The sequence below is a fragment of the Rattus rattus genome, chromosome 6, assembly GCF_011064425.1.
Source record: "Rattus rattus isolate New Zealand chromosome 6, Rrattus_CSIRO_v1, whole genome shotgun sequence".
Taxonomy (NCBI): Eukaryota; Metazoa; Chordata; class Mammalia; order Rodentia; family Muridae; genus Rattus; species Rattus rattus.
Window position 1 is genome coordinate 46,285,524 of NC_046159.1, and position 24,078 is coordinate 46,309,601.

The window sequence follows — 24,078 nt, forward strand, 5'->3', positions numbered from 1 at the left end:
ATCCCATGCAAGAACATGAAGAACGGATCTGTTTTTAAAAATGAACCGATGACCATGCAAATGAAAATCAGCAACACATTTGCCATGATGAGAGCATGGGATACTATACAGCAGTGAAAAAGAATAAACCAGGCCTGCATGCTCCAGCATGAGGTCTGAGAGGAAATGAAGAAGTCTGTAAGGTTTGCAACAGGATAAGCCCATTCAGATTTTTCTTTTTTCTTTTTTTTTTTTCGGAGCTGGGGACCAAACCCAGCGCCTTGCGCTTGCTAGGCAAGCGCTCTACCACTGAGCTAAATCCCCAACCCTCATCCAGATTTTTCTTAAGAAAGAGTGTTGTCATAGCATAATGTCACTGGGACTTTAAATGAATTTTGTGGGTTAAAGCACCAGGCTTACTGGTGTCAATTTTCATCCAAGATTTTTATTCTCTAATGTTCTTGGTCCCATTGACACATTTCAGTATTTAAAAACACTGCGGTGTTTTTTATACCAAACCAACTATACTCAAGAGAATAGCCGTTATCACTGGTCTGCTGGCCAGTATGATCAGTGTGGTACTGTTTTAGTTAGTTTGTTAGTTTTGTTTTGTTTTAAAATGAACCATCTTGCCCTTAAATAAAAGAAAAAAGGAGTGTTGTATCTTCTTAGCAGACGTGTATGGAGTAAACTTGAAACAAGAGTGGAACAATCCAGTACAGCATGGTAGTTATTTCTGGAGGCTGATTAAACGTTGTACTTCTTTCTTTCACAGATAAATTCATTTTTCCTTATGTAAATGTGTGTGGGAGTGTGTATGTGTGTGTGTGTGTAGGTGTGTATGAGTGTGTGTGAGTGTCTCTGTGTGTCTGTATCTGTGTGAGTGTGTGTCTCTGTATGTCTGTGCATGAGTGTGTATCTGTATGCATCTGTGAATGTTTTTAACTGTGTCTCTGTGTGAGTCTGTATCCATATGAGTGTGTGTGTGTCTGAGTGTTTGTCTGTATGTGTGTGAGTATCTGTGTGTGTGAGTTTGTGTCTGTGAGTGTGTGGATGCATGTGGATGTATGCATGAGTGTGTGTGAGTGTCTGTGTGAGTATGTGTGAGAGTGTGTGTTTGTGTTTGTGTGTATGTCTGTATCTATGTGAGTGTGTGTCTATGTGTGAGTGTGTATGTATGTTTGTGTATGAGTGTGTGTCTGTGTGTGAGTGTGTGCCTGTATGTGAGTATCTGTGTGTGTGTGTGAGTGTGTCTGTGTGTAAGTGTGTGTTGTGTGTACATGAATAGATGCCATCAAAGGCCAGAGGCAGTGTTGATCCTCTGGACTGGAGTTGCAGGCACTTACTGGTGTTGTAAACTGCATTTTTGGTCCCCAGCAAAAGCAGCACACACGCACTCTCAAAGGCAGAGCCATCGCTCCAGTCCTGAAGTTACATTTCTTACGCTGAGTGTTGTGATGCATACAGAAATTCATTTCATTATCTGTATCTTTGTGTCTTCCAAACTGTTGGACAAATACTTTTTCCACTGAAAAAAGCATGTAGACCAGGGATGTACTTGGTGCTAGTGTGTCTGCCCAGCAGACTTTAGGCTCTGGTCCCCACCCAAAACATCAAATCCAAAAGGAGGGAAGGAAAACTCCTACTTCCCAATGCAGAGCAAGCTATCTCTTCCCTCTCGGGGCTCCAGTATTTAGGCCTGCACAGTACTGAAAACAAGGGCTAGGCATGCATAATTCATGTGTCTGATAACAGGTAACGAAAAGCCACTTCTGGTGCCAGGTCCAGCAGGAGTGGGTGGGATTTAAGGAGACCTCCACTGCCCCACAGCTCCCTCTCACATTACATTACAAACCCCAGGCTCTCGGTTGTAGGCAGCCCTGGTGTGCTCTTGCATGAGTAGTGACTGGGTATATGTGTGCTGCGATGGTGTGCCTTTCACCGGTCCCCACCCACCGCACACTCGCCACCTCTCAAATGTCCTGAGTCTGCAAGGATCTGAGGAGCTCTGTCCAAGAAGTTGGAACTTCTCAACCCCTCAGGGTTCTGGACTCAGCCTTGGGATTTCTAAAAAAGAACTGGAGTGGGCATTTGCTGTTTGGTATTTAGGGGACTGTGTTGCGTGTGTGGGGGTGTTTGCACAAGTGCACGTGTGCAGTTTGCATGTACATGTGCATACACGTGAGCAGTATTTATGAAGGCCAGAGGACATCTTCAGTGTTGTTCCTCAGATGCCATCTGCCTTTTCAGTTTTTAGTCAGGAGTTGTCATTGGCTTGGAACTCACCTATTAGGCTGGGGTGACTGGTCAAGAGCTCAAGGGTCTTTGCCACACCAACCCTGAAGTTACAGGTATCCTGTGTGCATCACCATGCCTGGCCTAGGGTTTGAACTCAGATTCTCCTGCTTGTAAGGCAATCTCTTTACTAACTGAGCTGTGTTTAGTTGTTTGGTTGGTTGTGACAAGGTCTCTTGTCGCCCAGGCTAGCCCAGAGCTCATTATGTAGCTAAGACTAGTCTTGAACTTTTGGTCCCCTGCTGCCCATTGCTGAGTTTGCAGACATGACCACCACACTCTGCCTTGATTTATCCTTTGAAATCCCACTGAGTCACATCTTTCCTGGTGGCCCTGTTACACAACCCTGACCCACACCCCCATCATGCCTCCAGCTGTGACCAGAAGAAATGGTCTACACCACAGATGATGGGAGATTCCCTGCTTGGCGAAGTACACTCATCTGTTGTTTGTGATCAGGTACACACACACACACACACACACACACACATACACACACACACACACAGAGGGAGAGGGAGAGATTCTGATGCCACAGTCTTGGGGAGTCCCTGGAGGCTGTTAACACACATGTACAACACACGACCATCCCACCCACAGTTTAGCCCTCAGTCCTTAGCCAGGCTAGGGGTCTCTGAATGGCTTTTTATGTCCCACCCCCTTCCTTGGAACACCTGCTCTACCTCAGCTCTTGCTTAACATTCCCTTCTCTGACCTTGATGAAGTCAAAACTGTCTTGGGAGGGTCCCATCTCCTCGCTGTGCTTGTCCTGAGGAGGGAATAGGATATTCCTAGCACCTCACGGCCATCCCCAGACACAGCACTGTCTTCATCTGGAGGGTGAAGGGCACTGAGAAGCTCTCTTGCATTTCCCCTCTCCTCATGGTATCGTCTACTTCAGGTCACTCCTCACCCGATGGAGTTTAGTTCTGGGACCATGGCGTTTCTGCCCAGCCAGGTTCCTGACATCATTGCTGAGAACTCAGTCCCCACTCAGTAAGAGCCTCCAGCCTCCTGCCCCTCCAGCTCTGTGCCCTCCACATGCTCATCCTGATCTTCCTCTTCTCCCTGACTCAATACAAGTTCTGTTCTCCAACCTGGAATGCCTTTTCCAGCTCCTTCCTGGCGCCTCCTACACGGGAGAAAGGCCATAAGGAGTGTGGGTTCTTTTATTCTCTGTTGTGAATCTGAGTTTCTTCCCTCAAGCTTACCTCAGCTGATGACTATATATCTCATTATTCCATTGTTATTTACATTGTATATTCCACATCATATATTATAGGAGAGCGTATAAATAAACACACATTTATCTTTAGGAAAAAAGATGAAAAATATACATTTGAAGTTGAAAACCATAAAACAATATATTGAAATACTAAGGCTAGCAAGAGGGTTCACGCCTGATAACCTGGATCTGATGCCTGCGACCCACATAGTGAAAGAGTGGACTCCTTCAAGTTGTCACGTGACCCTTCACACACGCATCATATCCCCTCAAATAAATAATTAAAATGTTAAAAATCATATAAAATATTAAAGCTGGCAATGCAAACTTCTTCCCTTAGAATTCCTTTATACTTTTTCATGTTGAAATCAGGTCTTTATTCAATTGAACGCGTGCTATTTTTCTTTTTTCTTTTTTGTACAGCTCTTTCTAGCATACATATGCGCACGTGTGTGTGTGTGTGTGTGTGTGTGTGTGTGTGTGTGTGTGTGTGTGTATACAGACATTTGAAACAGAGTCTCACTTTGTAACCCTGTCTGGCCTGGAAATTATTATATAGACCAGGCTAGCCTTATGCTCACAAAGGTCCACCTGCCTCTGCCTCCCTCGAGCTGGGATTAGAGCATTGGCCAGCACACCCAGCAGGCATATATATAATTTTAATTATAGTTTCTTATTTGCATCTTTCACATTTCCTGTTCCTTTTAAAGCAGGAATGACTATTGTTTTTATGGGCTGTCTTCCATTCCACCCAAGGAAACACCATCATCTATAATATATTCCCTCATTGGTTCTTTCTAACTATCCTGTTATTTCAAAAGCCCACACCAAGCAGTTGTAGCCAGTCGATTTTCCTCCTCCTCCTCCTCCTCCTCCTCCTCCCTCCTCCTCCTCCTCCTCCTCCTCCTCCTCCTCCTCCTCCTCTTCCTTCTGTACTATTTGTTTAGATTGGGTTCTTTGAAATGGAACCACTGGTTAATATCTGTCATCTGATTAAGAAGGTCTCAGTTTTGCTAAGTTTCTCAAATCTATCTGGGCCTTCCTGGGGAAACAGGCCTTGAGAAAATAACTAAACCAAACAGGACTAAGCCACCTTGAGCCAGTGGTGAATGAAATCACAGAGTTGGAGACTTGCATAACTTATTCTGGTTCCCTGGGGTGATGGATGGTATTGCACTGGTCAGGTTCTGTGGGGCAGTCTCTATTCCCAAGCCCTCCCTAGCAATGTCAACGACTAAGTCTCAGTCTGGTGCTGATATGCCTTGAGTGCTGTGCTAGATTGCTTAATTCTCCTTCAGTAGACAGAACCTTGGCAGGAAAGAGGACTAGGCTGTTCTCTGTCAGTTATCGTCTACCTGGGTGATTACAGCCATTCCTGGTACTGGCTTGGGGTATCTTTAGGAAAAGGAAAGGAAAAGAAACAGCTGGGAGGCTGAGGCAGGAGGTCATGAGTTTGAGGCCGGCCTTGGCAGTGCAGTGAATTCGGGCCAGTTTGAGCTACACAGAGAAGCCCTGTCTCTAGATGTGGTTCTTCAGAGGGACATGGCTAGCCTGGCATGTGTGCAGTGTTGGATTTGATCCCGTGCACCAGGAAAATAACTGACTTAGGGAAGGGGAGCCCTTCAGCACAGCTGGTGGCATTTTAGACTATAACAGCCACCCTGGAAAGCTGGCAGTTCCTGAAAAAATGCTAAATATAGAATGTGCCACCTGACTGAGCAATTTCATTTCAAGCAATGTACAAGAATTGAAAACATATGTCTACACGGAATCTGCACACAAATGTCCACACCACCATCAATCATGATCACCAAGCCCACTCTAAACACCCTTCCGATGGCCAATGCTTAAGTAAAATGTGGCGAGCTACACAATGAAATATTATTTGGCAATAGAGAGGAATAAATCCTGACTGATATGTGCTGTCACATGTGTGGACACAGAAAACAAAAGAACCTCAAGTCTTTGGATAATTTAGTGGGCATAGTTTCCTTTGGGGTGATGAACACGTTGTGTAATTGAACAGGGGCAGTGGTTGCACAATTTTATAAACAAACAAACAAACAAACCAAAACCCAACATGGCATTGTATATGTGTCTAAAAGTGCTGGCATTAAACCACTGTTGTTAAGCAGGTAAACAAACGCACTCAAACTTATCCCATGGGTTTCGTAGAAGAGATTTTAAAGCAGGCCATGGTAGCGCGGCCATCGCACATGTGGCACGGGTGAGCATGGAAGTCGCTGTCCCCATCCTCCAGGCCCCAGCTTCCCCACACTCACATGAAAAATGATCCTTCGAACCCCAGAGGCAGCTCAGGGGGAGCCGAGGCTTACACACCTCCCCTCCCTGCTGTCTGAGACAAGCGTCTCCGTAATCGCTTCAAAGTCTCAAGTGTGTGACTTAATTAAACTTCCATTCCTGGAGCGTATAAATAATGGGAAACGGCATTTACGTATAGTGCTGTTTACTCTGTAGCCTATTACTAAGAAAAACACTGAATTATTAAAGTGGATAATTGGTTCTGCTTGGCCCCTCTTCCCCACTGCCTCCTGCCACCTCTCTTATCAGAGTTCCCCTTAAGTGACAAGCAGAATTAACTCAGGCGAGCCTGATGCTGTGATAAGGCCAGGGAAAGCTGCAAGCAAGATCACACTTCTTTAACACACAGCCCAGACTGCCAGCGAGGAGCCTCACTGGGGGAAAGGAAATGCAGAAATGTCCTGTAGAAGATAAAGTCTAAGAAACTGATTATGCTCACTGTAGGCAAGAGGGCATTAGAAGCATTTCTCCAACGCAATGCTTTGCAAGAGGAACCCATTTGGCTCTCTGAATATGGAAGGAGGCTGTGAAGGCCCCAGAGCAGTAGGTGAAGACATGGAAACACCAAATACAGCCCCTGGAAAGGCAATCTACTGATGTGGAATTATATTCAAATCACAATTGCACAGCGACAGTCACTTACAAATGTTCTTGAAGTTTTATTTTTGTGTGTGCACATATATGTGTGTACACATGTGTGTGCATATGTGGAAAGGCCAGAGGACTATCTCAGGCTGTCATTCTCCCTTGGGTGCTATCTTATTTTTTTGAGTCAGGGTCTCTCACAGCAATGTAGAGCTTGCCGATTCAGTTAGGATGGCCAGCAAATAAGTCCCAGGGAATCTACCTGTCTTCCTCCCAGTGCTGGGATTGTGTGTGTGTGTGTGTGTGTGTGTGTGTGTGTGTGTGTGTGTGTGTGTGTGTGTGTTTCACATTCTAAGGATAGACCTTGGATCTTCTTCCTTATGTAGCTAGGACTTACTGAGGGAGCTATGTCCCCAGCCCTAATCCACATGCTTTAGAAACATGAATCAACACTCGCACAGCCCTCAACCCCCACTGAAGCTGCAATCAGACCTTTCACTTGGAAGGCAGACACGACACCGAAAACTTTGCTAACACTTAAATCAGTTTTAATGACCCGTGGTTTGGAGTCAAATCAAGTACCATTAATCTTTCAAGACAGCCAAGCTGACAGCTTGCCTTGGAGTCACAGAAATATATGAATAATGTCAAAGGCATGCCAAAAACCTGCCATGGGGGGCTTAATAAAATAATTTGATAAATGCGTTAATGAACAGTACATTTTAAATTTGGTTCGTGGTGTCTGAAACATGGCCGAGTTCCTAAACAAAGTCTAGAGCTAATGCAGTGTAGGTGTCTGATGTCTGAAGTGGGTAGCCACACCCGTGTGGGGATGTGTATGGATTTGCTTCTGACATCCCTGCACACACATACACACGCTGCGTGATTGGTGAGTATCCCAGCAAGGAGCCAGACCTAGGGAACCCACTTAAGAGGCCAGGCTCCCCCTCCTAGTTCTTGGTGGTTTAACACAACAAAAGTAATTCTCTCATGCTGCCAAGAGATATACAATCAAGGAGTGGGCAGGGCCAGGCTTCTTCTACAGGATAAGGAGAAGATTTCTTCTCCATCTCCCTCTAGGTTCTGGGTGCCAGCAATGCCCAGAGTTTCTCGAAGGTGTAGCCATGCCACTTCAACCGCCACTGTACAAGACACATTTGCCCACATAGTTCTTACGTTTTATTTCTCTTCCCTCCTTTGCTTCTTTTTTTCTCCTTATTATTTATATACTTATTTATGCATTTATTTATTGTTTTTGAGATATGTATATCTTACTTACTGTGTATCGCAGGCTGTCTCCAAACCTGCAATCCTCCTGTCTCATCCTGCTGGGTGTTGGGTTTACAGACATGTAGCACTCCACGCAGCCTGAATGTGCTGTTTGCCCTTTCCTCTTGTAAGGACGTCAGCCTTCAGACTCAGCTACCCCCACCAAGTCTAACTTCTTGAGATCCTTAGCTATCGGAATCTGTGAAGACCTCTCTAAATGATGAGCTCATATTCTGCAGCAGTTGCAGGGGGCAGAAGCCAGCTTCCAATCATCGCGCTAAACACGCTACACAACTGAGTCAGAAAGGACCCTCTGTGGACTGATGGAGCTTCTATCCTGGGCTCCTGGGGTAGACTGGACTCCAGTCCTGGGCTCACCGCCTTCTTGGATGCCCTTGTGTGCGGTACGATTCCCAGGACACACCTTAACCAACTCTCTGCCATTATCACACACCTTCTGGTTTTTCTGTTGTAAAATCCCGTGCTGGTGCCTCAGCTCATTTCACTTCTTTTGTCTTGTGATTGCTCCCGACACAGGGGATTTGATTTCTCCACCCCCTCTTCTGTTGAAAGTAGGATGTTGTAGGGAATTTTAAAATATGCAGTGGGAGAGTAAGCTTGAAATAAATGGCACTTGATGTGGGAGTGAGGAGAATCAGACGATCACACAGAATCAGAAAATGTTATCTTCCCCCCTGAAAAAGAGTAGGAGTTGCCACCTTGAATGGGAAGTGGAGGAAAAATGGTCTCTCCAAGTACTTCCCATCCTCCAACACCTCAGAACAATCACCAGGTTTTCATATTTATGATTCTTTATAAACTTTTAGTTTGGCGGATTTTTTTTTGTTCTTCGTTTAGAAATTATGCAAGTAACTGTTGAGTAGCAATTGGCTCCAAGCTGAATGTTTTCTCTTGGAGGGAGGCTGTGAAGGCCCAACATGTAGGGGTTGGAGTTAAGAGCACTTGCTGCTCTTCCTATGTTCTCTTCTCAGCACTCACATGTCAGCTCACAACCATGGGTAAGTCCAATTCCAGGGGGATCTGATGCAGGTACCAAGCATGAACACGCACACAGACATATATGCAGACAAACCATTCTTACACATTAAAAATTACAATAAACAAAAAGCCAGGTGGTAGTGGTGCACTTCCTTAATCCCAGCAAGCAAATCTCTGACTTCGAGGTCAGCCTGGTTTACAGAGTGAGTTCCAGAATAGTTGTCTCCTGTGGTGACGGGGTGGGGGCGGGGAGTTGGGGGATGAGGACAGCCTGGTCTACAGAGTGAGTTCCAGAACCATCAGGGCTACACTAGGAAACCCTGTCTCTGGTAGGGGGAAGAGACAAGGGGGAAGGGAGGGAGATGGGTGGGGAGAACACAGGACAAATGAAGAGGGAGGAGAGAAGGCACAGACCATAGCTAGGATGAGATGGGATCACTGTATATAACATATAACAGTTCACGGCTCTCAGGAAGTTCCTGAAACTTAGCAAATTCACAAGGTGCCACTTCCCTCAAGGTTATCTAAGCAGTCAGGACTGCTGAGAAGCAGGGCCTCTCCTACCTTTACTATAAAGCTGCCTGTAAGCTCTGCAGTGGATTACAGAGCTCTAGCTTTCAAGGGTTGTCTCCACTGAGGTGGGCTTTGCTAACATAGCTACCTTTGAGTCCCCATGATCCTATAAAATCACTAGTTCACTGAGGGGGATTTAAGAGGTATTCTTACTCTGTCCTGTCATCAGTTCCATCTGGGGTGCGAAGACATTTGGTCACATTTCCCCAAAGAGTATCACATAACAGTAAGACACATACTCATTACAGAAAGCTTTGGAAACACTCATGCATGCTTGTGCTAGCAGGTACATATGTGCCACAGCCCAATACATGGAGGGCAGAGACAACAAGCATCTTTATCCACTTATGTGTCTCCCTGGGCCTCCATCTTTTGCTAAGCTGGAAAGGGACAGTTTTTATAACTTGCTTATGCCCTTTACAAATACATTCCAATAAAAGAAATGAAATCAAGAGACTGTATCAAAGAGATCTTTTCCGAAGGGATTTTCAGTAGTGATAAAGGGTTCAGAGACTGGGATTTGTTTCTAAGAACAGCATGTGGTTAGCAATTTTTCTCTTTGAAGGCTATGGGCATGGTTCACTTTCTAGGCCTACTGTTTGGCTGTCCTATCTAGAGCAAAAGCTTTCACTGTCTCTACCCTGGTGCTTCCCATCTGTAAGATGGGCACGCTGATGATGCTGGGTGTCTGTGGCCCTTGCCTTTCTTACCAGCCACTATTTTCAGGAGTTTCAGGGAAGAGCACCTCAGTTACATTTTAAGGGAACTGCTCTTCGGTTATCAGCCCATGATGTCTGAACCAAAGCCTCTTAACCTCACAGCTGCAGGCACATGTCCCATGTGTGGCCATCAGAAAGCACAGATGCCGTGACTTAGGGGCACGAGTCCAGATCTGCTTAGGAGGAGAGCACCAGAGAATGTCATTCACACAAAGCTTAATGACAGAGGCAGGACGGTCTTGGCCACCCCTGCAACTGGACTCTAGTCTCCTCTGCGGTCTCTAGTTTTGAGACAGTAGTTTTCTGTTCATGATGAAGCAACACTGTGCATGGGCCTATTGTGTGCTAGTGAAGGTGTTCTGCCTTATCTAGTAATAGGAGTGACCTTGCAGGTGACAGTGAAGATTCAGTGAAGTAATGCTGCATATGACACGCTTAGCACCTGTCATAGTTAGCTTCCGATGTCAGCCCTGGGGAGAAGAAACCTCCATTGAGGAGTCGGCTCCCTCGGACTGACCTGTGGGCATATCTGTTGGGCATTCTTGAGTAATGGTTGATGTTGGAGGGCCCACTCCCAGCCTACTGTGGAAAAGGAAAGCAGACTGAGCAAACTGTGAAGCTCATGCCAGCCAGCAGGCCTCTGCGTCAGTTCCTGACTCCAGTTTCCTGCCTTGGTTTCCCTTGTCGATGGACTGTGACCTGTAACCTAAACAAACTCTTTCCTCCCCAAGTGGCTTGGACAGTGTTTTATCATAGCAAAAGAAAACAAACCAGTCGCCACATATGTGTGGGGCTCCTCTCTCTCTCTCTCTCTCTCTCTCTCTCTCTCTCTCTCTCTCTCTCTCTCTCCTTGCTCCCCCCTCTCCCTTTCTTATCTCTCTCTCCATCCCACTCTCTCTAGTGCTAAGACTAAAGGTATGTGCCAGCCTTCCTGGCTCAGTCAATACTGTCCCTAAAGTAACGATTAAGTAGTCATTATCATCATAATTAGAACTAAATATTATCTTTGTTGGGCAGCCATCTGTTTCTCTAAGTACGTTGTATTCATGCTCAAACCAGGCTGGGAGGCAGTTCAGCAAAAAGCATACATGATCTAATTTGCTGCCAACCAAACTAAAGGGTGGGCACACTTTGTAAAATTCTCAGACAATGACCTGGGTTTCCACTAGCCCATTCTCTCTTCCGATAAGGAAACTTGCTTTTCTTGAATGTGTATGACTCTGGGGTCATTAGTCTGACCTTAAATTTCTCAGGAAAAAAAAAATGAGAGGAAGAAAATGGAGCACAAAGGTTTGCAAACCCCTCCCCCCATGGCCATGACTCTGAGGAGATATGTCCTGGATAGAATCGGACATGGAGTCTCTGGAGCACACTGCTTAATTCTCAGGAAATGTGTGGCCCACACCCTTCTTTCTTAAGACTAAAACCACTAGTTCTGTGTCCTTGAAGAGACATCAAGATTCTAGTTGGCCAAGATACCAGGCGTGGAACTCTCCAGGAGTCAGTCTAAAGGCTGTCTCCCAAACTCTATCAGCTGTTAGCCATGTCGGAAGACGGGGCCTTGTGTCCTTTCATATATATGGAAGGCAAGTCTCTGTGTCCACCTATCCAAACTCCTCCCCCTTCCAAATATGCTCAAATATGCCTCTGTGCTGTCTCTAGCACCCACAGTTCCTTGTGCCACATGCTCTATGTGGGCACTTCATTTGCGCCATCTCATCTCACCAGTGAGCTTGCAAGGAAGCCAAAGATTTCTGAAGATCGATGTACGCAGAGTCACAGATGAGGCATCTGGGCGCAGTTATAGTTTACTTCCTAACAAATGATGGGCAGCGAGTGCCCAGGACAACAAACCACTCTAACTGGACTGTATCCGATGCTTTACACCCATCCTCATTTGACTTCTTTGGGCCTCGGTTTCCACATTCATAGAAGGAAGTCATATTTTTGATTATGTATTCTTTATGTCTTGTGGAAGATGTGAGCCCCGTATTAATATGCATTTCTGCTGGATTACAATACTTCATGTCCTAACAGTAATGCCATCATGTAAAAGTCATGTTCACACACACAAGCACTCTACTGGTAGGAAATCAGGGATTCTCAATGGAGGTCTATGATGGTTACTCTTTACAGTCAGCTTGCTGGAAGCACACATCTGGGTATGCTATGACGGTATTACTAGAAAGGCTTAACTGAAGTGGGAAGGCTTGCCCAGGAACGCAGGAACGCAGGGTGGTGGGGCATCATCCCTTGGGCTGGGGTCCTGGGCTGAATAAAAAGGACAAGGAAACCTAAGCTCCGCCCCCCTCTCGATTCCTGACTGCAGATGCAATGGGACGATCGATCGATCGATCGATCAGCTTCATGATGAGGGACTAGAACCCTCAAACTGTTTGCCAAAGTTAACCCTTACCTGGTTAAGGTGCAGCTTTAAGTCTTTTGTCGCTGCAACAAGAAAAGTAACCATTGAGAAATCAAGTCAAGGCAATTCCTTTTTTCCCCAAGGGTAGTTTTCAGACCCTCATAACCTAAAATTAGCCAAATTCTGGGAAATATTCTGAAGAAATATAAAACGAACTTTATCATCAATAAAATTCTCATCTTTTATTGATTTTTTTTACATTGGGATGAGATGCAGGTACTCATTTGTTTATTAAATTGTAGATGAAAAAAAGAAGAAAAATAAAACTGTTATCAAATTTCCTTCCAAAGAATCTTGCCTGTATATGTGTGTGTGGAGGAAGTGTTAGTTTGTCCAGTGTTGACTGAATTTAGTAAAGGCATTCAGGACAGGTGCTGTGAGTCTCAGATAATTGTGTTTATTCATGGGTTGGAGACAGGCAGGCAAGCCAAACTGGATTCAGAGACAGGGGAACCTGGTGGGTTCTGGGATCTAGAAAAGGCCGGAACAGCTCTGTAGGTGGAAAGCAGAGCTGACCTTGGAACCAAAGTTGGGACCAGCATCAGCCTGATCCAGTGCCTCTGTGCTGCCCTGTAGCCCGGCATTTCTACCCCATGTGGGTTTCCATACTCTCTCAATGCAGTTCAGATTTCTCAGTGGACCAGAGGTTACCTTCCTCTGTCTAAATCACCCTCAACTTAGGATGCAATTAAGCAAACCAAGTGGCTGTTGTGGAGAGCCGATGCTTACTTCCTGTGTACCCCTAAAACCATCCCCCTCTGTCTTCATCAATGGCTCTAAGATTTTGACTAAGAAAAAGATCTAGTTCAGCTAGATGCAACTCCAGCATGGATAACAGAGGATCCCAGGCTGGATGGACCTTACGACCTACTCATTCTGAGACTTGACAATGTTCTCAAGGTACCTAGATGGTTAATGTTGGTCGTCAACATGACAGGATGTGGATCGTTATGGAAACAAACATCTGTGTATATCTGTAATGGAGTCTCTAGGCTAACTGAAAGGCAAAGACCCACCACCTTAAGTGTAGGAAGCACCATTCCACAGTCTGGGGTCCTGGGCCAAAATAAAAAGTCGAAGCGAGCCAAACAGAGTCTTTCATCTCTCTGCCTCTTGACTGTGGCTGCTATGCGATCCTCTCGGACTCCTGTTGCAGTGACTTTCTCACCAGGATGGACTGTACCCCCCAAACTGTAAGCCAAACTAAACACTTCCTTCCTCGAGCTGCCTGTGTCGGGCAGTTGTCACAATATTTAGAAAGGTAACTAGCACAGTCCCCTATTCTTCTTCTTTCTCTACTGCCCCGAATGAATATTTTGCCCTACAGTTGATTTCCTCAGGAGTAGCTGGGGAGATTCCTCTGGTTATATCTAGAAGATAGTCTTCTGCCCAATATTCTAAGTTGATTCCCTTGGGTGAATAACTGTAGCTAGAGAAATGAATGGGTTGATGTGCTTAGTCCTGGATACACAAAGCTTACACACTGGAAAGACCAGGTTGTCATGCAGGCTTAAGCCATCTATCCTTGGGTGCTGTGGTTCACAAAAGAGTTGTGGAGGTACTGGGAAAATGGAGGTCAAATGCCAAGCATAACATCTACCGTACACGCTCCCCCAGGTGCTGTGGGTAGTGTCAAGGGATGAGGGTTCCTTAACTTCCATCAGTTGGCTGAGCTGTTCTAAATCTGACCCTTCATCCTTTCCTTCTCCTTCCCTCCAAATTACAGGCATTCTAATCAAGCAGAGCTAATGGGATTTGAGAGGAGCGCCCAGGAAACTAAAGCCCCCATCACATGGGAGGGAAGGAGGCAGGAAGGATCCATGAAAGTTAGAGATGGAGACATCAGCAGGAACCCACACTTAGCTTAATGTAGACATTGATGTTCATACATGGATAGACTAATGTGTGCAAATACACAGAAAAGTATACACACATACATATATTCATTTTGCTCTGTTGGCTTTGAAGGCCTATAAGAAATAGCATCCCAGTAAGCATGCCTAGTGTTAGTAGGCTCTTAGTTGCAAGTTCTGCTCCTGTGCCCTCCCCCACATGCACAAGTTACCAGAGCTCCTTGAAGAAAAAGCTGAGATAATGACTGTACAGGATGAGCCTGGAGCAGTTGATGTAGTACCAGAGAGTAAAGAAGTATCCCCCTCCTCCAGCTAAACTACAAATAAAACCAGGCTTGTCTGTGGCTTAGCAGGAGAGTGCTTGCCTATGACGTGTGAGATTCCAGGCTGGATGCCGAACACAGAGCCAAACCAAAAATGCATGAAGGGAACACACGAAATCCATCGGCCAAAATGGGAACGGTTTTCACAACAGAACAGCCATACCGAGGCACAACATGAAGCATGGAGGTTCTTGTGTCTAGACCGATGGAAACAAACAAGAAAATGACAGGTAAAGAATCAGAAGAGATACCAATCTCCTAGTGGGAGGACCTCGAAGAAGTTAAGGCAACACTCCAGCCTCAAAGATCAGAGCAAGGACCAGAAGCAAACACAGACCATGTTTCCTTCTTGTATGCAGATCAGGAAGGGAGACAGGGTAACCACCCAGAGCAGAAACCCAGCAAGTCCCACCTCAGCCAGGAGACCAGGCTGAGGTAGTTAGTAGTTGTGAATCTTTCTGTTTGTTGGTTTGCTTTGCCTTGCTTTTCGTTTTGTAGCTCTGGCTGGCCTGGAACTGTCCACACAGAAAAGGCTGCCCTTAAACTCACAGAGATCCGCCCGTCTCTGACTCCTCCATGCAGGCAGTAAATGTGTGTACCACTGTATGCAGCCCATCATGAACCTTACAGACAGTGCACATGAGAACTGATATATGGAGATGGTTTCCCTTGTGGCGAGACCTCTATAACTCAGAAGGCAGATGATCAGAAAACATTTCACGGATTGTGATGAGACTTCCCAAGACAACCCACCGGTGTTCTTCCAAACTGCCCAGACCCTTATAGTTCTATAGCAAAACCCAAAAGCAACCTCTAAAACCTGTCAGGAATGGGCAGTCTGAGAGACTACTGTAGAGCCCATCCTGAAAGGACAACGGCATACAACAAAGTCTGCTGTTTGAGACCCTGTGTTTAGCTAGGGTTTCCATTGCTATGAAGAGACACCATGACCACAACAACTCTTACAAAGAAAAACATTTCTCTGCGGCTGGTTACAGGTTTAGTCCATTATCGTCATGGTGAGAAGAATGGTGGCGTGCAGTCAGACATGGTTCTGGAGAAGGAGCTCAGAGACATCTCGATCCACAGGCAGCAGCAGAAGAGAACTGAGCCGCTGGGCCCAGCTTGAGCTTCTCAGACTTCAAGGCCCACCCCCTAGTCAGGCGCCTCCTCCAGGAAAGCCACACCTCCTAATAGTGCCACTCCCCATGGGCCAATAGGGGACTTTTTTTTCAAACCACCACACCCTGGAACAGAGAATCTAAATGAACATCAATAATAATATCTCAGTGTGGCCTCATTAATGCAGGTGAGCCCTAGCAGAGGAGGATCTTGCTGGTCACAGAGGGTGGGCACTGTCTGAGACAAGGTGGACGCTGGCCTCTGTTCTCTAGGCTGTTCCATAGATGTTCACTGAGTGCCCACCATGAGGTCATCTGAGTCTCAGCTGTCAGGGAGAGCTGATTAATGACACAGGCAGTGCCCCCGAGATGGGAGGGGTAAAAGTCAGATGCTCACAAGGCTTTGAATGCAACAAAAGCAAACTACTGACCAGGATGAACTAGGAGATCCAGAGCAGTGTGGAGCGTGTACGTCTGTCTGCATAGCTTAGAAGGTGACCTTGTGAATAAGATATTGGGACGTGGACCCAAAAGCGACGAGGCCCCTGCTGCATGAGGATGCAAGCAGGGAAGGAGGCCCAGGGATGGAAGAGAGGAGAGAGAGAGATGGGGGCAGAGGATGAAGCTGGGCTGATAGAGGGAAGAAGTCAATGGCCACAGAGAGAGGTTGAAGTTTGTTTATTTGTGTGGGGATATGCACATGTATGGGGGGTCAGAGGACTACTTTTGGGGTGTTCCATCTTGCTGAGTAAGGCTCTCTCCTGTTGTTTCTGATGATGTGCGGCACACTGCACGTTAGCTAGTCCTCAAGCTTCCGGGCAATTCTGTCTCCACCTTTCATCTCACCACAGAGGTGCTGGGACTGACTGTATTTTATGTCGACCCTGCAGATTTAACTTAGGTCATCAGCCTTACGAGGAACATGCTTCTACAACTTGGCCTATCTCTCCCACCCAAGGAAATAAGCCTTATTCTTAGTGTGATAGGACACACACGCGCGCGCGCGCACACACACACACACACACACACACACACACACACACACACACACACCACGGGTCTAAATTGTTCAAGATTATTTCAACAGCTGTATGGAAAATGAACTGTAGAGGGCGCTAGAGTAGACCCACTCGAGCCAGAGTAGGCTACCACAGCCTCTGAAGAAGTATGTTTTGTGGCAAAGCTAATAAGAGTAGTTTAAGTAGCTGTGCATGTGTGTGAGTCAAAACAAAACAAAACAAAACAAAACAAAAAACCTGGGCTCTGTTGTCGACAAGATGTCTCAGCAGGTAAAGGTGCTTGCCACCAAGCCTGACAAATTGAGTTCAATTCCTGGGACCTACATGGTGGAAGGAAAGAACTGAGTCTGGAAAATTGTCCTCGGTCCACCTACCACATGTGCACGCATGTGAATGTGTGCGCCTCTCTCTCTCTCTCTCTCTCTCTCTCTCTCTCTCTCTCTCACACACACACACACACACACACACACACACACACACACACACACACAAGCATCAAGACTCAAGCTACGGGCTGGAGATCTGGCTCAGTGGTTAAGAGCACTGACTGCTCTTCCAGAGGAGCTGAGTTCAAATCCCAGCAACCACATGGTGGCTCACAACCATCTGTAAAGGGATCTGATGCCCTCTTCTCGTGTGTCTGAAGACAGCTACAGTGTACTTACATATAATAAATAAATCTTTAAAAAAAAAAGACTCAAGCTACATAATGTCATAGATGTTTGCTCAAGACTTTGAAATCTTGACTGTCCTCGAAGGCCACCAACCAATTCCGAGAGGGCTACAGATAGATTCTGCTACATGACATCATCCCTGTTTATTGAGACCTTTGTCCAGGCATGAACCCTCGGATGAGACTCCTCTCCTAGATCAAAGGGAACTGCAGGAAACCGGTGATGAGCAAGGATGCATTTCCTCTCTCTGGGGTGGCTGGGGAGGCGGCCAAGTCAGTGGGCTTCTCTATTGTCTCCGCCTCCCTGCGAATCCCAGGAGGGTGGAGACTCACTCCATCCTCCGCTGCACAGCAAATGCTTGGCAGCCAGTGTGCCAGAAACATTTGCCCAACAACTGTGGCGTGTATTGACATACCAGGGGATGAGGAGGGAGCTGAAGTCTTTCTCAGAAACCACAGTTTAGGGGCTGTACGAGATGATTCAATGGGCAAGGAACTTGCTGCTAAACCTGACAGCTTGAGTTCAATCTCAGAACCAACATGGTAGAAAAAAAAAGGCACCAGCTCCCTCAAGTTGTCATCTGAACACGTATGCACCATGTCACAAGCTCGCCTACATAGACTCACAAAATAAGTACACCTAGCATTTTTTTTCCTGAAAGACGAAAACAGGCTAGCTCAGAAGAGAAAGAAGACAATTCAGGAGGGGGTCAGAGTCTGCGTAATCAGTAAGGTGAGACAGAGGCGCTAATCTTGCAAGTGACACTCACAGTTGCAATCTTGCAGATGAAGCTGACACAATCACCATGGGATCATCACGTCAGAGCTGGACGAGGTCTCAGGCACCTTGGGATAAATCTGCTCTTTTTTTATAAATGAAGGAAAGGAGATGAAAACAGCTTGGGACCAGAACCCAGTTTGCTGAATTCCTGAGGCCGCGGTCCTTTTTCCCTTCTTAGTATTTGTGTGCTTGTGCGTGTGTGTGTGTGTGTGTGTGTGTGTGTGTGTGTGTGTGTGTGTGTGAGTGCACCACCATGTGTGTGCTACACCGCATTGTGCACTTGCAGAAGAATAACCTTAGGCGTCTGTCCTTGCCTCCTGGAAAGTCTGAGATAGGCCTATATGCCAGGCTAGGTAGCCCTTACGATTCTGGGGACCTCATCTTTCCAAGCCTCCGATCTCAACATAGGAAGGCTGGGGGTATAGATGCTATTGCATCCAGCTGTACCTCAGTTCTAGGGATCCAAACTCAGGTGCTTACACCTGCATGCCAACCACTTTACTGACAGAGCCGTCCTTCAACCCTGTTTATACTGCCGATCCCCAATTACGTTGAACTTCTTTTCCCACATACCGTCTCAAAGAGTTTTCTGAAGCAGAATGGAAACACAATCTTCTAAAGTCTGAAATCTATTCCCAAGTAAAACTCTTATTTTAGAATTTAGCTTCTTCCTCCCCACTCTAAATCTCTTTGTAAACTTCTCTTATCATTACCGAAAATTAGGCAGCTCACCATGTTCCCTTTTTAATAAGGCTGCCAGGAAGCTCAGAGCTAAATTTAGCATTTAGTCTTTCAGTAACAGTGGTCTTGATTTTAGCAAATGGTGCTTACTCCCCCCGCCTTGGTCTTCTTATTCAGCTATTTAAGTGACTTTACTGCATACACATTTTTTAAAACTATAGTCACCTCAAATTCTTTTAGAAAGCCAGCCAGGTATAAATAATCACTAAACCAAAACAGAAGGAGGACTTTATTTCTCCTGGGCTCTACAGTGATGGCCGCTTTGAGGATGATGTCCATTTTGAGATCGCACTCATGACTGGAGAGACCAGCCTTTACCCTCAGCTTCATGTTTATGTAGAAGGAAGCCACTCCAGGACAGATTGCATACAAATGGCTAGTTCTAAAATTGTAGGGTCTGCTGCTAACCAGGCAAACGCATGGAAAATTTGCTGAAGATGAAAACAAGATGTGGAAGAAGGCTTCGTCGTCGTTCTCCACCCTGACGTGGCAGACCTTAGAGCAGGGCCCTCAGGAGGCCAGCCTGGGCTCTGTGTGGTCAGCAGGTGGCCGGCTGGGTCCCATCCACCCTCGAGCTTTCTGCCAACTCCGGCCACAGATCTGACCTTTATCATGCAGGAGAAGAGAGATCAGGCAGCCTCCCATCTCCTCTGGATTCCAGCCACGTAAAAAGATTAAGCCAGAGGCTTTCTCTTCCCTCCCAACATGGAATTCCTTCTCAACCACAAAAATTTCACCCAGGCAGAATTTGAAAAGCAATAAAGGAGTCGGTGGGGATCTTCCCCTCCTGCTCCCTTTTCATTTAAAATCTTGAGTTACCCTTGCTGTAGAGGTAGCAAAAGAAAGAAAAAAAACACCCCCCAAAATGTCATCTGTGAGACTGAGATACTCACTGACAGGGCTTCCCCCCACCCCCTTTCCAGAGTTTGTGAAGTAGTTCTTTATTCCTGTGGCGTTGCACATCATTTCCATGATCATCCAAGAGATATGTTCAAAAGAAAAATGGCTTCCGGGATCTTGTTGCCTGTGGCAATATTCCTTCTCAATAGCACCCATTGGGATTCTATTCATGATCTCCTGCAAGTCAGAGCCAATTTGTTCGGATCGAGACAAGAGGATGCTGCCCCAATGTTCCCAACACCTTGAAGAATGAGAGACACAGCCAAGAATCCATGATGCTTCTTTAGAAAAAAAAAAAACCCTCAGTGCGGTGATGAATTGCAGGCAGGACTGTTGCCTGACAGCAGCTCAGAAGGTTCTCTCCAACCCCAGGCTGCCTGGGTGTCTTTACCCTCATCCAGCTCTTACCTGTGAGCCCTGCACAAACTTCTGATCCACAGCCTGTATACCTTAGCTAATACTAACAGTGCATGGTGGAGCAGCTCTACCACACCCGTGTGTCCTCAAAGCAAAGCTGAGGGATGAGGAGATGGCTTTGTTGATACAGAGCAGGCAGGCCCAAGGAGGAACTCAAGCAACTGAGTTCAGTTCCCCAAGCAACTTCTGAGGCAGGAGGATTTGCTGGCAGTCAAATCTGCAAGCTCTTTGTTCAGTGAGAGACCACGTCTCAAAAACACTAAGGTGGAGAGAACTGAGGAAGACACTGGATCTCACCCCCTGGTGTTCACACGCACAAACACACCTACGAACATACAGAGAGGGATGCAAGGGAGAGAGGTGACCATGCACATGCATTGTTGACTCTGCTCCCATGTTTCTGTAGGACCTGAGAATCTACATTTGAAACAAGTTCTCATGATGCTGTACAAAGGTCTATTATGGGGAAATGTGTGGACCACTATCAAAGCATTATTGTGTGGATAGATTGCAGGGTGTGTGTGTGTGTGTGTGTGTGTGTGTGTGTGTGTGTGTGTGTGCGCGCGCGCGCGTGTGATAATAACTATTTTAACATGGTGCTGTTGACACTGTTTGTTAAGTGATGTCATTATGAACTTGTTGTACCTTTACTCTGGAATGATCTACTGTAAATAAGAACCCCAGCAAACTGGAGCGGGGGGGAACCCTTCTACCAATTATACAAGAGAAATTGTCTGATTTTTCAAAAGTGCACACTCAGAACCTCAAGAGTTCTAACAACTCGAAGGTCTTAAGTTGGAGGAAGCAGGATGCCTCAGTGGTAAAGGTGCCTATTGCCAAGCCCGAGGACCTGATACCCAATCCCAGGTACATACCAAATGGAAGGAGAAAACCGACTTCTGACCTCCCCCACATGCCTCCCTCAGCATACACACACGCACAATAAATAAATAATACTTTTTAAAAAAGACTTAGGTTTCTGGAGTATTTTCTCCCCCGACATATCCATCTCTGCATGTATTACAAGGGAAGAGAGGAGAGCTGACACAGCTAATTCTTAAGGTTTCATGTTTCCCTTAACTACAGTTTAAAAAAAAGAAAAAAAAAGCCCAGACTTCGTCATTATGGTCAAAAAGAATTCAACTTGTTTCAAGTAATTTGGGAGCCCAGCAAATGTGGTTGTTGCAAAGCAGTTAGAAGGAGCAGAGGAAACAGAGTTCAGGGGGATTGTTCGAAACTCCTCCAGAACAAAGGAGACTCCTTAACCTGCGGACATCTGGTAACACGACCAAAGATAAAATGCTGCGATGAAAGGTAGCCGCGTGGACCGCCTCGTGTGGGGAGAGGGCAGGGTCAAAGGTTAAGAAGCTTTCCCAGCGGGAGCCTTTGGCGGCCCTGCTGTTCCAACAGACAGAAACCAGGAAACCCAAACTCTGCTTCTCCCGTGCCACGCACCACTCCTTCCAAGAAGCAAACTTCTTTCTAATCAACTAGAGACAGACGCCCGCGGGCAGCACCCGGGTACCCAAGCTTGCACCGAACGCAAGCCAGTCCTGGCTTAACATTTAACTTCTCCAACTCCATCAAGATCTAGGTTTCCGCTCTGAATTCTCCCGTGAAACAAGAAAATGAGCTCAAGTTGCCTGTCGATGGCTTTTGAAAAATTAAACAAAGAGCACATGTTTGCAAGAACACAACTAGACGTCTCTCCTGACACTTGCGTCCCCTAATCTACAAGCCATTTTCCCTGACACTTCTTCGAGGAGGTGCATGGGTGTCACCAGGGTGGTCTGCGTGTTTGGCAGGGTGGGAAGAGGTAGAGAGTGGGGTGAAACTTGGAATCTGCCTCTCCATCCATCCAGCTCCAAGTCGCCCTTGAACTTGGCACCGGCGCTGGAAGGGAGACGCAGGTCCTCAGATGGGAGGTTATCCAAGCTGCCACGACTCACCTCGCCAACTTCCCGCGGCTGGCGGCGCGCGGGCGGCCCGCTCCGGGTCGCAGACGCGGGGGCCGGCGCCTGGGGAAGCGCGGGCCAGCGGCTCCGGGAAAGGCGCGGGGCTCCGGAGGGAGCGTGGGGACCGGCGCGTGGTGGCCCTGAGGGGCAGCCTCGGGACGCGCAGGGAACCCAGGGGGCTCCAGGTCCTGGCGGGCGCGCAAGGACAGCAGAGCCAGCAGCAGCACGGCCAGCGCGAGCAGAAGCAGCGCTGCCGCCTTGCTGCGGAGCTTCATGGTGCCGCACGGCGGCCCCGGGGCGGCGCGGACCCTCTGCGCATCGCTGCCCGCGGCGGCGCAGCGTCCAGGCCGGCTCGCCCGGGACTGGGGTCGAAGCTGGCGGCGGCCGAGGTGGACTGGGAAGAGGAGGAGGGGGGAGGAGAAGAGAGGCAGCGGGAGGACTGGGAGGAGGCGCGAGCTGACTCGGGTGGAGCAGCCCTCCTTACCGTACTGTGTGGAGTAGCGGCCCTGCAGCCCACCACCGGCAACGAAGCGCACAGAGCTCAGGTAGAGCAGGCTCACCACATCTGCAATTCGTCCACTCGAGTACTCATACTCACCCACACATTCAGTTTCACTCTCCAGTCCACCCAGTTTACTCAACTGTCTCTCGGACTCAAACAAGCATTCACTCACTGAAGACTCACTCTCCCGCCCACTCACTTGCAGTCCCCACCAACTAATCCTTTGTGCTCCCTCACCCATCCCATCCGCAACTCCACTCAGTTCCAGGGTGCGTTTGTTTTTTCATTGGTTTCATCCATTTATCCTGCAGGCTTGGCCACCAACCCAGTCCCTCTTAACCCAGGGCAGAACTTTTGGTACCAAAGGAGGACACACTCGCTCTAGATCCATGTACTCAAAAGCAATTGTAGAACAGATTGCAGGGCTTAAATCTGAAATCTGACAGTCACTGGCTTGATGACCCTGAGAGAAACACAGACCTTTTCCAAGCTTGCAAAATAGGAATGCTAAGGCTGCTACAACAGACAACGATGAACATTGAGTTAAATAATCCTCTCAAAAAGAACTGTGCGATGTGGGGCTTAAAGTGGGGACCCAGTGAAAAGTGTGGTAATGAATGTAACAAAATCGTTTATCATACATACCCCCACGCGTGCACTTTGTTTTCCTTCTGGCATAGAGCTGAGATGGAGTAATAACTTCACAATGCAATGTTAAGAATGGATTCTTGAGAGATTCTATCACTGGCAATCACCAGATCCAGGTCAGATTGCCCAGCTTTTCCCTACAGCATCTCAGTCAGAATCTGAAACAGTAGGACATTCTTGTCTACTCTGCATGAACTGACAGGAGTTCTGTTAACTCTCTCCGTGTTGAACCAAAACCAAACCCAAACCCAAACAAACGAGAAAAACCCACCAGTGACCACATTGTTTCTGGGCTCCTAGAAGACTGCATGTTATCTTATAACTCATCTGAAATTTAATTACATTATAAATCTTTTTATTATAACTCTCTGGGGGACCTATTGTACTTAAAGTTCTAGCAGTGAGGTTATCTAATAAATGGGACACTCTTACCAAGCAAGCACCTAAGCGGAACATGGAAAGAAAAGAAGTAACTCAGACAGGACGGGGTCCTGCGTGGGTTTTTGGGGAAGCCTAGATGTCATAGATCCTATTGCGAAGTGTGTAGACTTTGGGAAAGATGCTCTGGGTGGTCACAGTAATTAGCAGGGTTTCTGGCATGTTGCTGACACTGCGGTGACGATCAGAACACTTGGCAGAGTAAAACACGGCCCTGGGCCAAGGGCCACCATGGATACTCCAGCTAAGACCTGGCGTTTGGGCCTTAGAGTCAGAGATGCAGTTACTTTGGAAGATGACCCAGTGAAACAAGTTA

General features: G+C 46.9%; 1 protein-coding gene across 1 annotated transcript in view; it reads right to left on the reverse strand.

Annotated features, from left to right (window-relative positions):
• The window catches only part of Gxylt2 (glucoside xylosyltransferase 2), an 84,781-nt gene extending 61,864 nt beyond the window's left edge, over positions 1-22,917 (reverse strand). The window contains exons 1-3 of the mRNA XM_032907220.1: positions 22,659-22,917; positions 22,169-22,568; positions 19,796-20,043 (exon numbers count right to left, since the gene is read on the reverse strand). Coding sequence (XP_032763111.1) covers positions 19,796-20,043; positions 22,169-22,568; positions 22,659-22,917 — 907 coding nt within the window. The remainder of the gene's footprint in view (positions 1-19,795; positions 20,044-22,168; positions 22,569-22,658) is intronic.
• Positions 22,918-24,078: the final 1,161 nt, after the last annotated feature.